The sequence below is a fragment of the Oryctolagus cuniculus genome, chromosome 18 (genome assembly GCF_051225735.1).
Source record: "Oryctolagus cuniculus isolate XC-2025 breed Fujian yellow rabbit chromosome 18, ASM5122573v1, whole genome shotgun sequence".
In the NCBI taxonomy this organism is placed as follows: Eukaryota; Metazoa; Chordata; class Mammalia; order Lagomorpha; family Leporidae; genus Oryctolagus; species Oryctolagus cuniculus.
In genome coordinates this window covers 59,900,807-59,923,736 of record NC_142884.1, presented here as the reverse complement: position 1 = coordinate 59,923,736, position 22,930 = coordinate 59,900,807, and the positions used below count along the sequence as shown (strand labels likewise).

Sequence of the window (22,930 nt, the reverse complement as noted above, 5' to 3'; positions counted from 1 at the left end):
TCCCATGGGGTGCAGGGCCCAAGCACTTGGGCCATCCTCCACTGCACTCCCTGGCCACAGCAGAGAACTGGCCTTGAAGAGGGGCAACCGGGACAGAATCCGGCGCCCGGACTGGGGCTAGAGCCCGGTGTGCCGGCGCCGCAAGGTGGAGGATTAGCCTACTGAGCCCCGGCGCCGGCCTAAATCTGTTTTTTTAATGGTTTATTCTCTGAAAAGGCCTCATTGGTGTCTAATTACAGCCCGGTGCAGCTTCCTGTCCACCCCACACTATCCTGGACCAAGTGCCAGGACAGTGAACTTGGTGACTCCAGGATTGAGGCGAAGGGCCTGGACCCCCAGAGGAGCCTGGAGAGACTGGAGGCAGCCATGCTAGGGTCCCCACCTGACCTCTCTCTCACCCCAGGCACGCAAGCCCCGCCCCTGCGGTGCGCCCTGCCTGCTTGCCTGCTTCCTGCCCAGGCCAGGGGCGAGGCCCTGATCCCAGCCTGGAGCACTGGGCACAGTCTCAGCACAGAGAAGCACACAAGCCCGCCTGCCATGGAGCATGGGGCTGCACCAAAGGAGCACGCGGCTCAGCGCTCAGGTCTGTGGACTCCTGCTTCTCCTAGACCCGGGTCATGGTGAGGATTCGAGGGCGGCAACAGGGACCAAGGTCAGATCTGCCCAATCCCGCAGTTAGAGCCTGAGGCCACAGGAGGGCAGCGCCTGGGAGGTTGGAGCGGGTGGAGGTGACAGTGGGGGACCTGGGCGCCCACCATGGTCTCCTGAGGCTCCAGGCACGGAGGAATGAGCCCAGCACAAAGGATCTGAGCAGCGCTGGTCGGGTCAGCAGCCGGGACAGGAAGGGGCGTGGGAAATGGGGCCCTTTCCCTCCCTTGCTTGAGGCTTGGTGACTGTGCCCTCCCCAGGACAGTGATGAACCTGCCCTGGGCTGTGTGTCTGCCAGGGTCTCCTCTGACCCTGTGCACCTGGCAGGGGTCCTCCTGGGCTGGATTCCAGGGCAAAGGTGACCACACCTCCGTGCCTGGCATTCTGGGAGCTCAGACCAAGAGGGCACCACCCCTGGGTGTGTCGTGGAGCCTTTATCCCCTCATTCCAAAGGCCCAAGACTGGAGCTGGCATTGCAGAGCAAGTCAGCACTGTGCACTGGCGGCCCCTAGGAACACTGGCTCCAGCTCTGCCTGCTGGTCTTCCAGTGCAGCTGCCTGTAATGTGCCTGGGAAAGCAGTGGAAGATGGCTCTGTCCCAGGCCCCTGATGCTCCCACGTGGGAGACCCTGCTGGAGTTCAAGGTTCCTGGCTGAGGCCTGGGTGGGCCATTTGGGAGCTGAACCAGCTTGGTAGAAACTCTTTACTAATCCCTGGGCTTCCCCATTCGGTGACTTCGTCACCTCCTCCCTCGCTGGTCCCCAGGTCAGGCTGTGCTTGTCCCATCCCGGGAACAGTCACCTCCATCCTGCATTCATGGCACCAATGCCATCTCTTTTAGAGAACATGCTCTCTATGCATTTTTTAATGTATGTATTAGACCATGATGTTCAGATATTTTGTTTTTCTTTAATATTTCTTCTTTATTGGAAATGCTGAGTTCCAGACAGAAAGGGACAACAGATCTCCCATCCTCGGATCCCCTCCACATGTGTGCATAACAGTCAGGGCTGGGCCAGTCCAAAACCAGGAGCCATCCAGGTCCTCCAGGAGGGTGCAGGGCCCAGGCGCTGGGGGATTCTACTACGTCCCCAACCCATTAGCAGGGAGCTGGATCCAGGTGAAGCAGCCAGGATGGAACTGTGTAGGGGATGCTGGCCATGCAGGCTGTGGGTGCATCCGAGTGCCACTACACCGCCCCCTAGAGGACGCTTCCTTTCTTCCCTTCTTGTGGCCTGGAGCATGAGCCTCCTAGCAGGGGAGCCTGGTCAGTCTGGTGCTCACAGCTCTACCTCCTGTGACCGAGGGCAGTCAGCAGAAAGGACGCTCTCCTCGCCCCCAGGGCTGTCACCTGCGCTGACTCCTAGTGCTCAGGGAGGGTGCTAGGTCCCAGGAGCCTCGGGAGCTGTGGGATGTCCTGGGCTGGGCAGGGACAGCACTGCTGGCTGGGAGATGGGGGAGAGTTTCTCATGCAGGACGTTGGTCAGGTCAGTGTTTGTAGGTCCGAGGCCTTGGCAAGGCTGAGGTGCTGATGCCAAGGAGAGGCCACAGCAGCAGTGTGGGCGGGCAGCTCATGGGGAGCAAACGTGAGCAGCTCTAGGTCACTGGGAGATGGGAAGAGTGTGCCTGGTCCCAAGGCCCCTGTGAGTGTCAGTGGGTCCTGCAGCTGCGGAGGGCGCTGTCACGTGACTTAGGACCCTGGATGCTGGGAGGTCCCCACAGAGGAGGGAGGGCAGAGGGTCCCAGGTCCCTGGGGATTTGGGGGGGGGTCGTCTCACCCGTTGCGAGCAAAGTCGGCCCAGTACTTCATCACCCTCCTGCTCAGCAGCTCCTCCTCCTCAGTGAGGGGCACTGCAGAGGGGAGGGGCAGGGTCAGCTCGGCCACCCCAGTCCTGCTACCCATCATGCACCACGCTCACCAGCCCAGGTGGAGCTGACACTCGGCTATTCGCCAACCTCTGTAGTCATCCTCTCACCAATGGGACCTGCTTTGTCACACTCCACGTCCCCATCATGCCTTAAGTCAGTCTCTGCCATCTCCCTTGCCTGGATGGTGTCTTCCCTCTGACCTGGGACATTGTTCAGGAAACAGACATGACTTTGATCCATGTGCACCCAGGCTGGACACTCATCCCTGGGCGGGCAGAGGAGGATATTCCGCTGCACAGCTGGACCTCAGGCTGTGTACAGATGGCTCTCAGATTCCAATCCTGGCTCTGCCCTCTGAGCTGTAAGACTTTGGATCCTGGATCCCATCTAAACTTTGTCCTAACATCCTTAGGTTGGGCACACAGCCCCATCCGGGGAGCCTGGAACTCATGCCCATCCTGGCGAAGGAGGAAGATGCACCTTTGCTGCCAAAGAGAAACGATCTGAAGACAAAGAGCAGCTCATCGCCGTGGTCGCCCCTCACGTGGGGTGGCCAGAGGTCCTTTGTGAAGCTGGGTCGATGCTGGAACTCGTAGAAGTAGACAGGGGCGTGGGAACCTGGGGACGGACAGGGAGATGGGTGGCCCCTTCCCGGTGTTCTCCTACAATGCCCATGGGGATGACACATAATTGCTGCACTAGGCTGGGTCCTGGGAAGTTGGGGAGAGGTAGCAGGGGGAACAGGCACATTGGGCAAGCCCTGGGTTAGATCCTGGCCTTGGACTTCATGCCTTTGAGGTCTGGGTCAGTGAGTGAAGCTCACTCAGCCCAGTCTGCTCCTCTGTACCAGAATGGAGATGCTGGTCTCTGGAACAAGCCATGGGGGTTTACTGAGAGCAGGGACACCAAGTCCCTGGCACTGTGGGGCCCACTTAAGACATGGATCAGCACCTGGACAGGACAGGTGTCACCCTCAGGAAAGCACCCAGCTCTGAGCTGCCCCTAGCGAGTGAGGCCTCAGTCCCAGATGAACTCACGCTGGAAATGTGCTACTCAGAGTGCAGGCATCATGAACATGGCGTCTGCCATCATCTCCTGGAGCTGGGCCATGAGGGTCTTGGGGTCCTCATTGCTCCCCATGTACTCGTCCATCAACAGGTCCCCCAAAGCGGGAGGCAGCATCTGGCCCAGGGGAAGGGGAAGGAGTGAGGGGAGCAGCTCCTGGGAGGGAGGCAGCAGGCTCAGGCTGGGGGACGGAGGTCCTGTATAGTCAGAAACTGGGGGAAGAACCAGGCTCCGGGAGACCCCTCCCCAAACACACAGCTGAGCCTTGGTTCCCGGAGTCCCTGTGTGGGCAGGTGTCTGGGATGCGCTCTGTTGGTGCTGTAGCCTGGGACGTTACCACCTGTTCTGCTGTTTGATGCATAATCTCCCGCATCGCCTCTCTGTCTCTCTCCTCTTGAGGGTCAGTGCCAAACAGTACCTGAGTGGAGAGGGGAGAGTCTCAAGAGTGGGGAGGGGGGCGGCCTGGGTAGGAGCATTGAATCCCAGAGGCCTGCACACCACATGGGCTATGGGGGAACTCATGAGCCCGGAGTGGGGCTCCCCCAGGTGAGCCCCCAGCCATACTCATCGTTGTTGACACCAATGATGCTGGGGACGGGTTGAAAGTCAGCCGAGGCCAGCAGCTCCTCGGGGTGTCTGGGCAGGAAGACTCCATCCACCACCCCTGGGATGAGCATGAAGGCCTGTGGGTCACACGGGGGAGGGAGGAAGCAGTGTCCCAGGTGCTCTCTAAAGCCCTCTGTGTTCTCCATCCCCGATTGGCTCAGCCCAGCGTGTTCACCCTCACCCCCTAGGGGCCCCAGCCTGGCATCCAGGACTGGGTCCCCTGTTCCATCCAGGGCTGGGATGTCAGGAGGCATGGATGGGAGGAAGCTGTCCCAGGGACTATGAACTGCACACAAGCCCATCACCCCCTCACCCACATGCACAGGGCCCGACCTGGGTGATGGCCAGCATCTCCTCTTCACTCTTGGCCTGCAAACAGCGCACCAGGGTCTCAGAGTCCACCTGGCCACAGCAAGACCAGTTGGCCACCTCCTGTAACAGAACCACACAGGGGTGGGCACAGCCATGCTGGAGACTGGGGGTTGCCCACGGCCCCATTGAAGGCAGATGTACCCCAAATCACACAGGGTGTGGTGTGCGCATGGCTGCAGTTGGAAGCTGATTGTTGCTCCTTCCCCATGACTTGGCACCGCCCAGCCGCAGTGGGCAGCACCTGCTGTGCTGGTTGCCGAAAACCTGGGGTCAGGGCAGGCAGCTGGTGGAGCTGAGAACCACCTCTGCCTCTGCTGGGACACAGGTGTGTGGCTTCTAACCCTAGAGCCTCTCAGTAATGCAGTGGTAGGCAGCAGGGCCTGAGAACCCGATGGTCCTCCCTCCTTGTGCCCCTTGAGCAGAGATGAAGTATAGGCAGGAGCAGCAGGACTGGGCAGTGAGGACACTCACTGTGGAGACCACCTCAGATGACCTGGGGATGAGGGTGGGCAGCAGGGCCACCCCACTCTCCATGATGGCTCCATGGAAGAGACCTTGGGACATGGGTGACAGCACATGGGATGACACACTTGTGCCACCCGCAGACACGCCGAAAATGGTGACCCGGCCAGGGTTGCCTCCAAAGTGGGCGATATTCTGCTGGACCCAGCGCAGCGCGGCCACTTGGTCCAGGTAGCCCCAGTTGCGGGCAGCTTGCTGGTCTCCAGTGCTGAGAAGGGGCAGAGACAGGGGTCACAGGGCTGTCCCAGTCCGCTCTTCCTGCAGTGCCCACCCCAGCCCCGGTCTCAGCTGAAGAAGCCCAGGACTCCCAGGCGGTACTGGATGGTGACTACCACCACGTCCTCAAATGAAGCCAATGCAGAACCGTCATACATGGAAGCCATGCCCATGGTCAGCCCACCACCGTGGATCCACACCATCACCTGGGGAAATCAAGGGCATACCATGTGGCTTCCTTCATCCTAAAGCTTGCTCATCCCCCACCTGGTTTAACCAGTACCTGGGTCTGTGCAGAGCCCAGCACACCAAACTCAGGCCAGACTGCAGGATCTGGGCCATGAGCCAGGGACCCAGGTATAATCAGGAAGGCCAGGCCTCCCATCCTTTGAGTCTAACTCCATGTTCAAAGCCTGGTCTGTCAATTTCTGAGCCCCCTATGAGGTGAACAAATATCGGCTGTCTATCTCATCAATCCGCACAGATGCTCATCCTAGTGCCTTCCCTTCTTCAGGCCCCCACACCATCCGTGGCTGGGAGTTGTGGTGACCTCTGAGGGTAGCCAGGGGTCACTGAGTGTGCCTCCTGGGCATGAGGGTGCTGAGGTGTCCCGGGTCCATTCAAGACCATCAGTCTGACCTCTGACATCTCAGACCCTGGGATCCCATGCCAGGGGCTCAGCTGCCCACCGTGGGGGAGCAGCAGTTCTCGGCTCTGATAGTGAGAGGCTTCTGGACAGGGTGTGCTCACAGGAGGGCCCATGCTCAGCTTCTCCTTTCTCATCTTCTAGCAGAAGGCAATGCCCTCCCACCCCAGCCGACCCTGCCCCACACTCACAGGAAGGTCAGAGCCCTCACGGGCATGTGCAGGCGAGTAGATGTTGAGGTACAGGCAGTCCTCGGACATGGGTATGGAAGGCGGGGTGAGGTTCAGCTGCAGAACAAGTTGACTGACCAGAGTCAAGTTCTGTGGACACCTGGAGCCACCCAAGGCAGCCATTAGTCTAGAGCCTGGGTCTAGTGTGCCCGACCCTCCCCGGGCCTCCTCCTACAGCCCTGCTCACTCATGGGCTTCCATAAGACACTTCCCACCAGGATCCAGGTCCTGGACTCTGGGTGAGCTGGGATGGTCCAACATCAGGGAACCTCAGGTGTCCGAGAGTCTGGGGACCACTCTTGACTGACAGGGGACTCTGTGGGAAGTCGTGACTGCAGAAGGGACACTCAGTGCTGCATGCCCAGACCCAGCCACGCCGGAGCAGGCCAGCCTCCCGCACACGAGCCTGGATGGACGGATGGCGTTTCCCTAGGAAGGGCAGTGGACGACCCTCACCTCACTCTAGACTCAGGAACCTCCCCGTTCCCACAGTCTCCAGTCCTAAGGGCATACACGGGTCCCTGGCCAATGTCCTTGCCCTGTCCTTGGCTCAGTGACCATGACGACCCCCTCTGGTGCCCATCTCAGGGAGCTGCAGGATCTGCTGATGGAGTCAGGGCCTCCTACAAGCATGTGGAGCCAGGTGAACCTCACGCAGACACAGCGCCCCCTGCAGGCAGAGAGCCTGTGGCCTCTCCTGGACACAGAAGAGCGTCTCTGCTTTTCTCTCTGTACCTGGATTTAACGTGCTCTGAGTGCCACGTTCTGGCCCCAAAGCATTTCATGGTCACTGAATCCAGAAGCCTAAGCAGACTCACTGAATAACACACGAGGGAGCCATCACCCACAGGGAAAGCTGGTCATGGGAGCTCTGTCCCAGACAGCTGGGCCTGGCCCAGAACTCAGAGGATCTTTCCCCCGACCCCACCCCAGGGCCGGAGCTCCCCTGTGCCCTGGGAGCGCTTACATGGCTGGGTGGGAGGTCCCGTCCCTCACTCCACTCCAAGCTTCAGCAGGTTCAGGAGGTACAAAGCGCAGTGGCCCCAGAGGTGACTTGGCAAAGGGAATTCCCAGGAAGGTGTGGACGCCCGCATCGGTGCCTTCCACGTGGACCAGGCTCCCACGCACCTGCCCCGTGTGCGTGTTCCGGATGGGGCTGGCAGAGTCCTGGCCTGTGGGCAGAGAGGTACAGCGGGTGGGGGCTTCCTATGAGCTGCCCTCCCACACTGCTGCTGTGGCCTCTCCTTGGCATCCGCACCTCAGCCTTGCCAGGCCTCGGACCTACAAACACTGACCTGACCAACGTCCTGCATGAGAAACTCTCCCCCATCTCCCAGCCAGCAGTGCTGTCCCTGCCCAGCCCAGGACATCCCACAGCTCCCGAGGCTCCTGGGACCTAGCACCCTCCCTGAGCACTAGGAGTCAGCGCAGGTGACAGCCCTGGGGGCGAGGAGAGCGTCCTTTCTGCTGACTGCCCTCGGTCACAGGAGGTAGAGCTGTGAGCACCAGACTGACCAGGCTCCCCTGCTAGGAGGCTCATGCTCCAGGCCACAAGAAGGGAAGAAAGGAAGCGTCCTCTAGGGGGCGGTGTAGTGGCACTCGGGTGCACCCACAGCCTGCATGGCCAGCATCCCCTACACAGTTCCATCCTGGCTGCTTCACCCCGGATCCAGCTCCCTGCTAATGGGTTGGGGACGTAGTAGAATCCCCCAGCGCCTGGGCCCTGCACCCTCCTGGAGGACCTGGATGGCTCCTGGTTTTGGACTGGCCCAGCCCTGACTGTTATGCACACATGTGGAGGGGATCCGAGGATGGAAGATCTGTTGTCCCTTTCTGTCTGGAACTCAGCATTTCAAATAAAGAAGAAATCTTTCAAGAAAGAAACGAAACATATCATTAAAAAAAAAAAAACAGAAAGAGAGCATGCTCTATAAAAGAGATGGCATTGGTGCTATGAATGCAGGAGGGAGGTGACTGTTCCCAGGACAGGACAAGCACAGCCTGACCTGGGGACCAGTGAGGGAGGAGGTGACGAAGTCACCTAATGGGGAAGCCCAGGGATTAGTAAAGAATGTCTACGAACAAATAAGAACATTTTAGCCATACATCAGAAAATAGGTGTAGCGACCAGAACTGTGGCATAGCAGGTAAAGCGGCCATCTGCAGGGCCAACATCCCATATGGGTGCCAGTTTGAGTCCTGGCTGCTCCACTGTCCATCCAGCTCTCTGCTCTGGCCTGGGAAAGCAGAAGACGGTCCAACTCCTTGGGCCCCACACCCACATGGGAGACCTGGAAGAAGCTCCTGGCTTTGGATTGGCTCAGCGCCAGCCATTGCAGTCAACTGGAGAGTGAGACAGAGAATGAAAGACCTCTCTCTCTCTCTCTTTCTCTCTCTCTCTCTCTCTCTCTCTCTCTCTTTCTGTATCTCTCTCTCTCTACGCAATTGTCTCTCTGTAAATCTGCCTTTCAAATAAAATAAATCTCTCAAAAAAAAAAAAAAGAAATAAGGTGTACAAATATGCACATAAACCTGAGGATTTCACAGAAATGTAGTTCCCGATTACCCCTTAGTGGCTCTTGTGTGTAATTTGTATTCATTTATTTGAAAGAGAGACAGAGACACAAACAGAGAGACAGAGATGTCCTGGTGCTGGTTTCCTCTCCAAATGCCCACCACAGCTGGGACGGGGCCCTGATAGGCCAGGAGCCCTGAACTCAATCCGGGTCTCCCAGTGGGAAGCAGCATCAGTACCGGAGCCCCCCTGCTGCATCTCAGCCTGCACGTTAGCAGGAAGCTGGAGTTAGGAAGCTGCCGACGCAGGACCTGAGCACAGGGCTCAGGGCTGGGGCGTCCCCACTGCTGCTCCAATGTGGCCCCTCATGACCTATGTTGTGCCACGAATCAGATATGAAAAGGTCGAGATGTTCTATGGTGAGGACTCAGCACCACATGCTTGTCTTGCCAAAACAAGAAAAAACAGCAGCAGAACCCTAACAGCTGAACCTGATGGAGCCTCTAGGTACAATTCCTGTGTACAAGGGTGAGGGGACAGAGGAACGGCCAGAAGGCACCACAGGGACGGGGCCTCCCCCTCCAGAGAGAGCCAGGGGTAACCGGTTTCTCAACACAGGAATCAGGAGGAAGAGCACAGCGAGGCAGAGGGGGAGCTGAAGCGTGAGGGAGACTCAGCAACACAGGGCAACCGCACAGGGGTGCAGAGCGCGGGCGCGGGGGTGGGGAGGGGGCCTCTGCACATCGCTGGGGTAGGGAAACGGGACACCTGCTCTGGGAACCCGACGGGCAGTCCTGCAACACTTAACCTGGAGCTCCACCGCCCTGCAGGTCCCACCCTCGGTAGAAGCCCAAGGGAAGTGCCAACTGTTGGGCAGACACTTGGAGCAGCAGTAGCAAGGCCGCTGGGATGCTCCCCTCCTAACACAGCGGGCGTCTGAGGGAGACCGTGGAGGGGAGAGCTCTTTCTCACTCTGTCTCTCCCTCTTTCCCTGTCTCTCTGCCTTCAAACCAGCAGAAATCAATCATCCCCAGCCCATGGAAGCTGACTCCTCCTCGGGAGGAACCTCCCATGTCACAGTAGGCGATGCCTGGCCACAAGGGTGCTCTGGGCCCCTGGGTCAGGGAGAGGAGAGCCTGGCCCCGGAGCGGGTGAGCAAACAGCGCATCTGTCCTGAGCTGGTCCCGACCTTGTCCTTGTCGTTCGCCCCAACTATGGAGGACAGCGCTGCCTGCAGCAGCAGTTCCGGCTGTGAGGCTGACAGTGAGCTGAGCTCAGCAGAGTCCACGGAGGACAGGGGCGGCTTCCGTGCAGACGCTGCCGCGGTTCCTGCCCCGGACACGCACAGCGACTCCCAGGGACCTTGGGGAACAACTGCTCCCTCTCTGAGTGGGGAACCAGCCCCAAATTCTATTTTATTGGGAGCCACAGTGATGTGGGGGAGACGATCTGCCTGGAAGGTCCTGGTCGCCGGGAGAGTCTGTGCATTGCAGGGCAGGCGGGGAGCCCGTGGGTGAGCATGGAGGAGGAGGAGTGGGGCCTGTGCTGGGGATTAGATAGGGAGAGGGTGGGGTTAGAGACCTGGGCCTTTAGAATGAGGAGACAAAGGATCAAGGACACACGCCCTGAGTAACCCATGTGGCCTGATTCAAGAGAAAACGAATGTCAGGTTCTAGGGTGGGGTCACCTTCATCATGGAACCTTAGTCCTGCAAACGTCCCTGGCAGGTGCTTAGGTTGAGGAGACCTGGGTCACAGATGGGCTTCTGGATTGGCATCAGGGGCTTTGTATTTTGCAGGTCCAGTTACCATGCCTGGGGCCACCTGGTGGTTCAGGGAGCTGCTCTGCCAATGGACATCAGCCCTGGAGACAAATGTTCCCAGGGCAGTTTCCTCACTGTTGTGGTCACTTGGTCCGGCAGCCACGGGCCCAGGGAACGTCCCCAGTTACCACAACACTGCCTGGCTCCTGGCTGCCGACCAAGAGCCCCGCTGCTCAGAGCCCTTATGTTGGGCTCAGTCCTCTGTGTTTGGGGCCTCAGGCAGCCCCAATCCTCCCAGAGCCTCAGGGGCCAGCGCAGTTACTTCTACCCGCTACAGCTGCCCAGTGTTGTTCTCCCGCGGCCCCAAGCTCTAACTGCGGGATTGGGCAGATCTGACCCAGGTTCCTGTCCACACCCGCAAGAGCCTCACCGTGTGCAGGGACGAGGAGGAGCAGCAGGAGCCCGCAGGCCACGGTGCCGAGCCGCGCGCCCCGTCTGTGCATCCGCATGGTCTGAGGCCAGTGCGCATGTGCTGCGCTGCGCCCAGAGGCTGCCCCGGGCACTTCCAGGCTGGCCAGGCCCAGCCCAGGACCTGAAGGAAACAGGCAGGCTGCTCCCTGAAGGTGGGGCTTGGGGGCCTTGCAGGAGAGCAGGACTGAGAGGACAGGGCCTGGTGGGATCCCTGGAAACGCTGCCTCCCCTGGTTCCTGCCTCCTCCCTGGCTCCTGGCTCCTCTGGGTGTCCAATCCCTCTCCTCAGTCCTGGAGTCACCAAGTTTACTGTCCTCACCGGCTGACTCCAGGATAGTGTAGGGATGGACAGCAAGCAGCAATGGGCTGTGACTGGACACCCTGGAGGCCTTCTCTGAGAATATGTTAAAAAAATATTTATTCATTTATTTGAAGGCAGAGTTACAGAGAATCATGGGGATTAAGGGAGTGATTTTTGTTTGTTTGTTTTAAGATTTGCTTATTTTACTTGAAAGTCACAGATACACAGAGAGAGAGGGAGAAGCATAGATAGAGAGGTCTTCCATCCGTTGGTTCACTCCCCAGATGGCTGCAATAGCCAGGCTGCGCCAATCTGAAGCCAGGAGCCAGGAGCTTGCTCCAGGTCTCCCATGCGGGTGCAGGGGCCCAAAGACCTGGGCCATCCTCCACTGCCTTCCCAGGCCACAGCAGTGAGCTGGATCAGAAGTGGAGCAGCTGGGTCTTGAACTGTAGAACAACAGGGTAGCTGGCACTGCAGGCAGCGACCTTACCCACTATGCCACAGTTCTAGCCCCAAGGGAGAGATCTTGTATCATCTGGTTCACTCCCCAAACTGCTGAGGCTGGGTCAGCCCAACGCCAGGAGCCAGCAGCTTCTTCTGGGTCCCCCAGGTGAGCACAGAGACCCAAGCACGTGGGCCTTCTGCTGCTTTCCTAGGCCCATTAGCAGGAAGCTGGATCGGAAGTGAAGCCGCCGGGGCTCGGCTCTGTGCCTACATGGGATGAAGGCACTGCAGATGGAGGCTTACTGCTCTGTGCCACAGCCCCTGCCCCAGGGGTCACCTGAGCCAAGGCTGGCAGGTGTCACTGTCCCGGATCCTGGAAGCTCCTCCTTGGTTTCCAGGCTGGGTGCCCACTGGGTCCAGGCCCCTCCTCCATCCTTTCCCGACTCTGCCCATCCCCTCCCTGCTCACTCAGGGTCCAGGTTTTGAGAGGCAGTGACCATGGCACTAACTAAGGGCTGAACCCAATGTGTGCTGTGTCCCCAGCTTCTTCTGAGACACAGTTCTGTCCTCTCCTTGACAGTGAAAACCTGCTGGTCCTGATACCTGGCAACCAGGCAGGAAGAACAACGGGAATTCAGGAGCTGGAACTTTTGCCAGCCCTGCATTGTAACTTTATCCCTTTGCTTGTCAGTCTTTTACACCATTTTCCCAGGATGCACCTGTGTCTCAGCTGGGACCAGGAAGGAGAAGCCTTGGTGGAAACAGGGAAGTGAAATTCTGGATGGAGGGGCCATAACAATCCCTTCCGTATTCCCACAGGTGAGATCCCACCCCACTGGGTTATGCATTTAGGGCACCGCCCCCTGGGATGAGAAAGGGGAGGGCCCTCTCTGCCCCTGGCTGTGCTTGGGAATCCTCCTTGGGCTGCCTCTTCCTCTCTTCCTCCTGGCAACACTGGCCCATTCCTGCTGAGGGTCTCTCCGTGTGTGTGTGTGGCGGCCCTCAGTAGGCGTGCAGGTGTGGTCACGCTCTCTCTCCTTGAAATCAAAGCTGCTTTTGTGCACTGCCTGTGGCTGCTGCTGCTGTGAATCCTCATCTCCATGGGGACAAGAACCTTGAGTGAAATGTAAGACCCAGGGCCCACACCTTCCCCACCGGGCACCCAGCAGGGTACGTGTGGTCCTGTGACAGCAGGGGGGGGGGGGTGCCGGGAGTCAGCCTGAGTGTAGGAAACATCAGGCTCCCTGCAGGAAGGAGGAGCAGCCTGGGCACGGGAGCCCCCAGGGGAAGTGGACCCTGGCTCATGAAGGCTGACTTTGTGGCTCCTGAGAACTGGCCTTGACCTCTGCTCAGCCCAGGGCTCTCTCAGCCACTATGGCCAGGGCCAATCCAGGCCGAAGTCCAGAGGCAGAAACATTATCTGTGTACCCCACGAGGTTGGCAGGGGCCCAAGCCCTTAGGCCCTCCTCTGCTGCTTTCCCAGGTGCCTTAGCAGAGATCTGGATCAGGAGTGGAGCAGCTGGGACCTGAACTGTCCTCATATGAGATGCCAGCGAGATGGGTAGAGGCTTAACCCCCTGTGCAAAGCAACAGCCCTATACTCCCAGGTTTTCTGCATTAATAATTCATGGTATCCCAGCTGTGGAGGCAAGCAGGTGTCTCTTGAGAGCTGAGGGTCTAAGAAAACACTCAGATGAATGCGACTCAGCCGTGAAAGGACTGGAACTCTTTATTTGTGCTGCATGGATGAGATTGAGGGCGTCATTCATGGCAGCCTGCAGGGGTGAAGCCACAGTGACTCCTGGAGTCCAGGTCCTCTGTGGCCTCTAAGAGATGTGAGATCACAGGGCATGCTGGGAGGAGGAGGAGGGGTCTTAAGGCACCAGAGGTGGCAACAATCCCCAACCAGCTACCTCCACATGGGGAGGGCCTGGGGCTGGCTGAGAAGAGAGGGAGGGTGGGAGAAGGTGGAGGGGGCAAGAAGCAGGAGGGGCCCAGGGCCCAGTGGGTGTTGAGGAAGCAGGGCTGGCACTGGTGTTGCCCCACACAGCTCCATGGAGGTGTACTGGGTGCGTCTCTCACGAGGGGCCCCAGGGCAGGCTTGGCAATGAACCTCAAGGCGTGGGTTCTCCACAATGGACTGCTGAGTGGACGGAGGCCAGGAGTGAGTAGCCGCATGAGACTGCTGAATAAATCTCTCCTCTGTGGGTGTATATGAGCGCATCGGGGGCCCCCACCACCACACTGGCAGCTACAGCTCTGTGTGCTTCTGCTCAGTGCCCCTTAGCTCCTGGACCCTCTGGGGCAGGGTGTGGGTCCAGAATTGGAGCCTGCGGGCCTTCAGGGCCTGGCCCACTGCAGGCTGCACGTTCAGCTGCAGGTATCGCTGGTCCTGGTCGAACACGGGCCAGTGCGGCAGGCCCTCGCCGTTGGGGTTCCTGCAGACAAGACATCAGGAAGTAGACGTGAGCAGCTCGTGGCCCACCCCAAGGTCACTGGGAGATGGGAAGAGTGTGCCTGGTCCTGAGCCCCTGTGAGTGCCAGTGGGTCCTGCAGCTGGGGAGGGAGCTGGCACGTGACTTAGGACCCTGGATGCTGGTGAGGTCCCCCCCAGAGGAGGGAGGGTAGAGGGTCCAAGGTCCCTGGGTATTTGGGGGGGGGGGATCGTCTCACCCGTTGCGAGCAAAGTTGGCCCAGTACTTCATCACCCTCCTGCTCAGCAGCTCCTCCTCCTCAGTGAGGGGCACTGCAGAGGGGAAGGGCAGGGTCAGCTCGGGCCACCTGCTGCCCATCATGCACCTCGCTCCCAGCCCAGGTGGAGCTTGACCCCAGGATACCCTCAACCTTGCCGTCGCCCCTCACCAGCTGTTCCCAGCCTTGTCAAGCCCCACGTCCCCAGTCAGCCCCTAAGTCCTGGACACTGGCTTCTTCCTTTCCAGGACGGTTTCTCCTCTCTGACACTGGGACTTCATATATGAAACAGAGATGAGTTTGAACCCCTGTGCACCCAAGATGGACACTCATTCCTAGGCGGACAGAGGAGGAGGGGGTACAGGCTGTGCCTTGAGGGGTTCAGATTCCATTCCCAGCTCTGCTCCCTGAATGCACCCTGGATCCCACTGAGCCTCGTCCTTTCATCCTTAGGAAGGGCGCAGGGCCCCTTCCGGGAGAGCCTGGACCTCATCCCCATACTGGTAATGGAGGAAGATTCACCTTTGCTGCCAAAGAGAAATGATCTGAAGACAAAGAGCAGCTCATCGCCGTGGTCGGCCCTCACGTGGGGCGGCTTGAGATCCTTTGTGAAGCTGGGTCGATGCTGGAACTCGTAGAAGTAGACAGGGGCGTGGGTACCTGGGGACAGACAGGGAGATGGGTGGCCCCTTCCCGGTGTTCTCCTACAATAACCATGGTGACGAAATGTAATTGCTGCACCAGGCTGGGTCCTGGACAGTTGGGGAGAGGAAGCAGGGGGAACAGGTGCAGTGGGCAAGCCCTGGGTTAGATCCAGCCTTGAGGTTTGTGGCTGTGAGGTCTTGAAACAATCAGTGGAGCTCACAGCACAGTCTCCTCCCCCCTTCCATAGCCGAGATGTCCATCTCTGTAACTGTCATGGAGGGTACTGGGAGGAGCAACACCAAGTCCCCGGCACTCTGGGACCCACTTAAGACATGGATCAGGACCTGGACAGGACAGGCGTCACCCTCAGGAAAGGACCCAGCTCTGAGCTGCCCCTAGAGAGTGAGGCCTCAGTCCCAGATGAACTCACGCTGGAAATGTGCTACTCGGAGTGCAGGCATCACGAACATGGCGTCTGCCATCATCTCCTGGAACTGGGCCATGAGGGTCTTGGGGTCCTCATTGCTCCCCATGTACTCGTCCATCAACAGGTCCCCCAAACCGGGAGGCAGCATCTGGCCCAGGGGAAGGGGGAGGAGTGAGGGGAGCAGCTCCTGGGAGGGAGGCAGCAGGCTCAGGCTGGGGGCCGGAGGTCCTGTATAGTCATAAACTGGGGGAAGAACCAGGCTCCGGGAGACCCCACCCAACGCATGGCTGAGCCTTGGTTCCCAGATTCCCTGTGCGGGCAGGTGTCTGGGATGTGCACTGTTGGGGCAGGAGCCCGGGGACCTCACCAGCTGTTCAAATGTTTGATGAATTAGTTCCTTCATGGCCCCTCTGTCTCTCTCCTCTTGAGGGTCCGTGGCAAACAGGAGCTGAGTAGAGAGGGGAGAATTCCAAGCTGGGAATGGCTACCCTGGAGCTTTGAAGCCCAGAGGACTGCTCACCACACAGTCTGTGCAGGCACTGAGGAACTGAGGCTGCGGCTCACCTGGGGGAGGATCCAGCCATACTCATCGTTGTTGACACCAATGATGCTGGGGACGGGTTGAAAGTCAGCCGAGGCCAGCAGCTCCTCGGGGTGTCTGGGCAGGAAGACTCCATCCACCACCACTGCGATGACCTTGAAGACCTGATGTCACGTGGGATCAGGGAGAAAGTTTGAGTTTGTTCTGTCTACATCCCCCATGCCTCGATCAGCCCATGGTGCTCACTCCCACCATGGGGTCTCCAGCCTGGCATCCAGGACTGGGTCCCCTGTTCCATCCAGGGCTGGGATGTCAGGAGGCATGGATGGGAGGAAGCTGTCCCGGGGACTATGAACTGCACACAAGCCCATCACCCCCTCACCCACATGCACAGGGCCCGACCTTGGTGATGGCCAGCATCTCCTCTTCACTCTTGGCCCGCAAGCAGCGCACCAGGGTCTCAGAGTCCACCTGGCCACAGCCAGACAGGTTGGCCACCACCTGCAATGGGACCACACAGGGGCTGGCACAGCCATGCTGGAGACTGGGGGTTGCCCACGGCCCCATTGAAGGCAGATGTACCCCCAAATCACACGGGGTGTGGTGTGCACACGGCTGCAGTTGGAAGCTGATTGTTGCTCCTTCCCCATGACTTGGTACCGCCCAGCCACAACGGCAGCACCTAGCTGCTACAATCTGGGCTCAAGGTGGGCAGCTTGGTGGAGCCGAGAACCAGTTCTTCCTGTGCTGTGGCTCAGGTGTGTGGATTCTGACCACGGAGAGCTCAGCAGTCACCAGTAGACAGCAGAGCCCACACTCCCAATGGTCCACGCTGTGCTCATTTCCCTGAGACTGTAATAGAGGCAGGAGCAGCAGTGCTGGCTGGGCAGTGAGGACACTCACTGTGGAGATCACCTCAGACGAGCTGGTGATGAGGCCGGGGAACAGGGTCACTCCACTCTCCATGATGGCTCCGTGGAAGAGACCTTGGGACATGGGTGACAGCACATGGGATGACACACTAATGCCACCTGCAGACTCGCCGAAAATGGTGACCCGGCCAGGGTTGCCTCCAAAGTGGGCGATATTCTGCTGGACCCAGCGCAGCGCGGCCACTTGGTCCAGGTAGCCCCAGTTGCCGGTGGCGTGCTGGTCTCCAGTGCTGAGAAGTGGCAGGGACAGGGGTCACAGGGCTGTCCAGGTGCTACTTATCCCGCAGGGCCCACCCCAGCCCTGGTCTCACCTGAAGAAGCCCAGGACTCCCAGGCGGTACTGGATGGTGACCACCACCACATCCTCAAATGCCGCCAGCGCAGAACCGTCACACATGGAAGCCATGCCCATAGTGAACGCACCACCGTGGATCCACACCATCACCTGGGGTAATCAACGACATACCACGTGGCTCCCTCCAGCCTAAAGCCTGCTCATCCCCCACTTGGTCTAACCAGGGCCTGGGGTCTGTGCAGGTGCCCAACACACTGAACTCCACCCAGACAGCAGGATCTGGGCCATGAGCCAGGGGCCCAAGCAACACCAGGAAGGCCAGGCCTCCCATCCTTGGAGTTCTAGCCCTTGTTTCAGAGCTTGCCTGCGTCAATTCCAGAACCTGCAGTGAGGTGGAAAGCTAAGGGCTGAGTCTTGGTCCTTTTACATGGATGTTATTCAAAGTGCCCTCCCTCCCCAGGGGCTGCCCAAGCGTCCATGGCTGATGTCCTGTGTGACCTCCAAGGTCAGCCCTCACCACACAGAGTGAGTCTCCTGGGTAAGAGGATGATGGCAGTGTCCTGGGGCCATCCAGGACCCACTCATTCTGACCTCTGACAGCAGCCAGGCCGCTGGGACCCCACGCCCAGGCCTCAGCTGCCCACCATGGGGGAGCTGCTCTTTTTGGCTCTGATAGTGAGAGGCTTCTGGACAGGGTGTGCTCACAGGAGGGCCCGTGCTCAACTTCTACTTTCTCATCTTCTAGCAGAAGGCAATGCCCTCCCACCCCGGCCGACCCTGCCCCACACTCACAGGCAGGTCAGAGCCCTCACGGGCATGTGCAGGCGAGTAGATGTTGAGGTACAGGCAGTCCTCGGACATGGAGATGGACGGCGGGGTGAAGTTTATTTTCAGAACATTTTGACCCATCACAGCAAAGTTCTGCAAACACCTGGAGCCACCCAAGGTAGCCATTAGTCTAGAGCCTGGGTCTAGTGTGCCCGACCCTCCCGGGCCTCCTCCTACAGCCCTGCTCACTCATGGGCCTCCATAAGACACTTCCCACCAGGATCCAGGTCCTGGACTCTGGGTGAGCTGGGATGGTCCAACATCAGGGAACCTCAGGTGTCTGAGAGTCTGGGTGTCGCTCCCCCTGTTCGTGGAGGAACAACACAAAACCCTGCCTAGGTTTCCTATCCGAGTCACGGCACCATTATGTCGCTCTCCCTCTTCGTGGAGGAACAACACAGGACCCTGCGCTGTTCTTTCGTCTGCTCGGCCCTCCCCGGGTTTGCTGCTGGTTCTTCCCGGGTTGGCTACCGTCCGTTCCACCTCCGTGGAAGGGCGGTTCCCCCTGCCACTTTCCCCACTTCCGCGGGGGAGCGGCACACCGCCGGCCGGCTCTCTCGGAAGCTGCACAGGTGTTCCTTCAGATAGATGTTCCTGGTGCATGTTGTCTCTCTCCTCCTTTATAGTCCTCTTCCGCCAATCCCAACTCTGCTACCCACACACCGAGTACGCTGCTCTCCTCCAATCAGGAGCAGGTCCTGCTGCTTATTGGTTGAACTGGAGGCAGCTGCGTACAAGCTGTTTGCTCCTCTCCCAGCGCCATATTGTGGGAGAGCAGATGCATAGAATAAGTCTTAATTCCAGTAACTTAGTCTAGTCCGAGTTGCTCCCAGTTGCTCCCCACATCTGGGGACCACTCTTGACTGACAGGGGACTCTGTGGGAAGTCGTGACTGCAGGAGGGACACTCAGTGCTGGATGCCCAGACCCAGCCACGCCGGAGCAGGCCAGCCTCCCGCACACGAGCCTGGATGGACGGATGGCGTTTCCCCAGGAAGGGCAGTGGACGACCCTCACCTTCACTCTAGACTCAGGAACCTCCCCGTTCCCACAGTCTCCAGTCCTAAGGGCATACACGGGTCCCTGGCCAATGTCCTTGCCCTGTTGTTGGCTCAGTGACCATGATGACCCCCTCTGGTGCCCATCTCAGGGAGCTGCAGGATCTGCTGATGGAGTCAGGGCCTCCTACAAGCATGTGGAGCCAGGTGAACCTCACGCAGACACAGCGCCCCCTGCAGGCAGAGAGCCTGTGGCCTCTCCTGGACACGGGGAGAGCGTCTCTGCTTTTCTCTCTGTACCTGGATTTAATGTGCTCTGAGTGCCACGTTCTGGCCCCAAAGCATTTCATGGTCACTGAATCCAGAAAGCCTAAGTAGACTCACTGAATAACGCACGAGGGAGCCATCACCCACAGGGAAAGCTGGTTATGGGAGCTCTGTCCCAGGACAGCTGGGCCTGGCCCAGAACTGAGAGGATCTTTCCCCGACCCCACCCCAGGGCCGGAGCTTCCCTGTGCCCTGGGAGCGCTTACATGGCTGGGTGGGAGGTCCCGTCCCTCACTCCACTCCAAGCTTCAGCAGGTTCAGGAGGTGCAAAGCGCAGCGGCCCCAGAGGTGGCTTGGCAAAGGGAATTCCCAGGAAGGTGTGGACGCCCGCATCGGTGCCTTCCACGTGGACCAGGCTCCCGCGCACCTGCCCCGTGTGCGTGTTCCGGATGGGGATGGCAGAGTCCTGGCCTGTGGGTAGAGAGGCGCATCAGTGGGGGCTCCCCATGAGCTGCCCTCCCACACTGCTGCTGTGGCCTCTCCTTGGCATCGGCACCTCAGCCTTGCCAAGGCCTCGGACCTACAAACACTGACCTGACCAACGTCCTGCATGAGAAACTCTCCCCCATCTCCCAGCCAGCAGTGCTGTCCCTGCCCAGCCCAGGATATCCCACAGCTCCCGAGGCTCCTGGGGCCCTAGCACCCTCCCTGAGCACTAGGAGTCAGCGCAGGTGACAGCCCTGGGGGCGAGGAGAGCGTCCTTTCTGCTGACTGCCCTCGGTCACAGGAGGTAGAGCTGTGAGCACCAGACTGACCAGGCTCCCCTGCTAGGAGGCTCATGCTCCAGGTGTCAAGAAGGGAGGAAAGGAAGCGTCCTCTAGGGGGCGGTGTAGTGGCGCTCGGGTGCACCCACAGCCTGCATGGCCAGCATCCCTTACACAGGTCCATCCTGGCTGCTTCACCCCGGATCCAGCTCCCTGCTAATGGGTTGGGGACGTAGTAGAATCCCCCAGCGCCTGGGCCCTGCACCCTCCTGGAGGCCCTGGATGGCTCCTGGTTTTGGACTGGCCCAGCCCTGACTGTTATGCACACATGTGGAGGGGATCAAATCATGTGAGATCTGTTTTTCCTTTCTGTCTGGAAATCAGACTTCCCATGTCACATTAGGCGATGCCTGGCCACAAGGGTGCTCTGGGCCCCTGGGTCAGGGAGAGGAGAGCCTGGCCCCGGAGCGGGTGAGTAAACAGCGCATCTGTCCTGAGCTGGTCCCGACCTTGTCCTTGTCGTTCGCCCCAACTATGGAGGACAGCGCTGCCTGCAGCAGCAGTTCCGGCTGTGAGGCTGACAGTGAGCTGAGCTCAGCATTGTCCATGGAGGACAGGGGCGGCTTCCGTGCAGACGCTGCCGCGGTTCCTGCCCCGGACACGCACAGCGACTCCCAGGGACCTTGGGGAACAACTGCTCCCTCTCTGCGTGGGGACCCAGCCCCAGATATTACTTTATTAGGAACCACAGTGATGAGGGGGAGACGATCTGCCTGGAAGGTCCTGGTCGCCGGGAGAGTCTGTGCATTGCAGGGCAGGCGGGGAGCCCGTGGGTGAGCATGGAGGAGGAGGAGTGGGGCCTGTGCTGGGGATTAGATAGGGAGAGGGTGGGGTTAGAGACCTGGCTTTTCATGATTTTTAATTCTCTTTAAAAAGTTATTTTTTGCAAAGATCTAGTTGGAGAGAGAGAGAGAGAGAGAGAGAGAGAGAGAGAGAGAACCCATTTGTGGTTCAGCTCCCAAATGGCCCACCCAGGCCTCAGCCAGGAACCTTGAACTCCAGCAGGGTCTCCCACGTGGGAGCATCAGGGGCCTGGGACAGAGCCATCTTCCACTGCTTTCCCAGGCACATTACAGGCAGCTGCACTGGGAGACCAGCAGGCAGAGCTGGAGCCAGTGTTCCTAGGGGCCGCCAGTGTCACAAGTGCTGACTTGTTCTGCAATGCCAGCTCCAGTCTTGGGCCTTTGGAATGAGGAGATAAAGGCTCCACGACACACCCAGGTGTGGTGCCCTCTTGGCCTGGGCTCCCAGAATGCCAGGCACGGAGGTGTGGTCAGCTTTGCCCTGGAATCCAGCCCAGGAGGACCCCTGCCAGGTGCACAGGGTCAGAGGAGACCCTGGCAGACACACAGCCCAGGGCAGGTTCATCAGTGTCCTGGGGAGGGCACAGTCACCACAGCCTCAAGCAAGGGAGGAAATGGGCCCCATTTCCCACGCCCCTTCCTGTCCCTGCTGCTGACCCGACCAGCGCTGCTCAGAGCCTTCGTGCTGGGCTCATTCCTCCGTGCCTGGAGCCTCAGGAGACCATGGTGGGCGCCCAGGTCCCCCACTGTCGCCTCCACCCGCTGCAGCCTCCCAGGCGCTGCCCTCCCTTGGCTGCAGGCACAAACTGTGGGATTGGGCAGATCTGACCTTGGTCCCTGTTGCTGCCCGCGAATCTCACCGTGACCCGGATCGAGGAGCAGCAGGAGCCCGCAGACCAGGGCGCTGAGCCGCGCGCTCCTTCGGTGCAGCCCCATGCTCTGAGGAGTCGCGGGTGTGTACCTCTGTGTGTCCCGCAGGCTGCACCCAGTGCTTCAGGCTGGGATCATGGCCTCGCCCCTGGCCTGGGCAGGAAGTAGGCGGGGCGCACCGCGCGATAGGGGATGTACGCCTGGGATGAGAAGGAACTGAGAGAGCAGAGGTCACGTGTTTAATCTGGCATGTCTGCCTTGCCTCTCTCTCCGGGCTCCTGAAGGGGGGAGCGTGTACAGGAACATCAGTTCAGTCCTGGAGTCACCAACTTCACTGTCCTGGCACTTGGTCCAGGATAGCGTGGGGTGGACGGGAAGCTGCACAGGGCTGTATTTGGGCACCTAGGAACATGCAGAACAGAGATTTATTTCATTTTTTATTTATTTGAAAGGCAGAGTTAGAGTCAAGAGAGACACAGAGAGAGATCTCCCATCTACAGGGTCAGTCTCAAACGCCCAAGGCTGGGTCAGCCCAACGCCAGGAGCCAGCAGCTTCTTCTGGGTCTCCCAGGTGAGCGCAGGGGCCCAAGCACGTGGGCCTTCTGCTGCTTTCCTAGGCGCATTAGCAGGAAGCTGGATCAGAAGTGAAGCCGCCGGGGCTCGGCTCTGTGCCTACATGGGATGAAGGCACTGCAGATGGTGGCTCACTGCTCTGTGCCACAGCCCCTGCCCCAGGGGTCACCTGAGCCAAGGCTGGCAGGTGTCACCGTCCCGGATCCTGGAAGCTCCTCCTCGGTTTCCAGGCTGGCTGCCCACTGGGTCCAGGCCCCTCCTCCATCCTTTCCCGACTCTGCCCTTCCCCTCCCTGCTCACTCAGGGTCCAGGTTTTGAGAGGCAGTGACCATGGCACTAACTAAGGGCTGAACCCAATGTGTGCTGTGTCCCCAGCTGCTTCTGAGACACAGTTCTGTCCTCTCCTTGACAGTGAAAACCTGCTGGTCCTGATACCTGGCAACCAGGCAGGAAGAACCACGGGAATTCGGGAGCTGGAACTTTTGCCAGCCCTGCATTGCAACTTTATCCCTTTGCTTGTCAGTCTTTTACACCACTTTCCCAGGATGCACCTGTGTCTCAGCTGGGACCAG

At 59.4% G+C, this 22,930-nt stretch overlaps 1 protein-coding gene across 4 annotated transcripts; it reads right to left on the bottom strand.

The window, feature by feature from the left end:
- Nucleotides 1–3,553: 3,553 nt before the first annotated feature.
- Nucleotides 3,554–21,935, bottom strand: LOC100351488 (cocaine esterase-like). Of its 4 annotated transcripts, XM_008257406.5 has the most exons (12): nucleotides 21,776–21,935; nucleotides 19,555–19,759; nucleotides 17,989–18,127; nucleotides 17,213–17,346; nucleotides 16,873–17,131; nucleotides 16,372–16,470; nucleotides 15,993–16,133; nucleotides 15,796–15,876; nucleotides 15,432–15,576; nucleotides 14,879–15,016; nucleotides 14,339–14,411; nucleotides 13,377–14,103 (listed from the first exon to the last, which is right to left on the bottom strand). In XM_008257406.5, the coding sequence occupies exons 1-12, from the start codon at nucleotides 21,849–21,851 to the stop codon at nucleotides 13,917–13,919; spliced, it is 1,677 nt and encodes a 558-aa protein (XP_008255628.2). In that variant the 5' UTR covers nucleotides 21,852–21,935; the 3' UTR covers nucleotides 13,377–13,916. The 4 variants fall into 4 exon arrangements, with proteins under 4 accessions (XP_089176327.1, XP_008255628.2, XP_089176326.1 ...); XM_089320200.1 differs by lacking the exons at nucleotides 19,555–19,759; nucleotides 21,776–21,935 and adding an exon at nucleotides 18,496–19,182; XM_089320199.1 differs by lacking the exons at nucleotides 19,555–19,759; nucleotides 21,776–21,935 and adding an exon at nucleotides 18,214–18,479.
- Nucleotides 21,936–22,930: the final 995 nt, after the last annotated feature.

Coding starts and splice junctions, on each gene's coding strand:
- LOC100351488 (XM_008257406.5), bottom strand. CDS start 21,851: ATGGGGCTGCACCGAAGGAGCGCGCGGCTCAGCGCCCTGGTCTGCGGG. Junction 18,128..19,554: donor GGGACCTCCCACCCAGCCAT/GTAAGCGCTCCC, acceptor GGGTGGCTCCAG/GTGTTTGCAGAACTTTGCTG. Junction 17,347..17,988: donor GTGAGGGCTCTGACCTGCCT/GTGAGTGTGGGG, acceptor TGATTACCCCAG/GTGATGGTGTGGATCCACGG.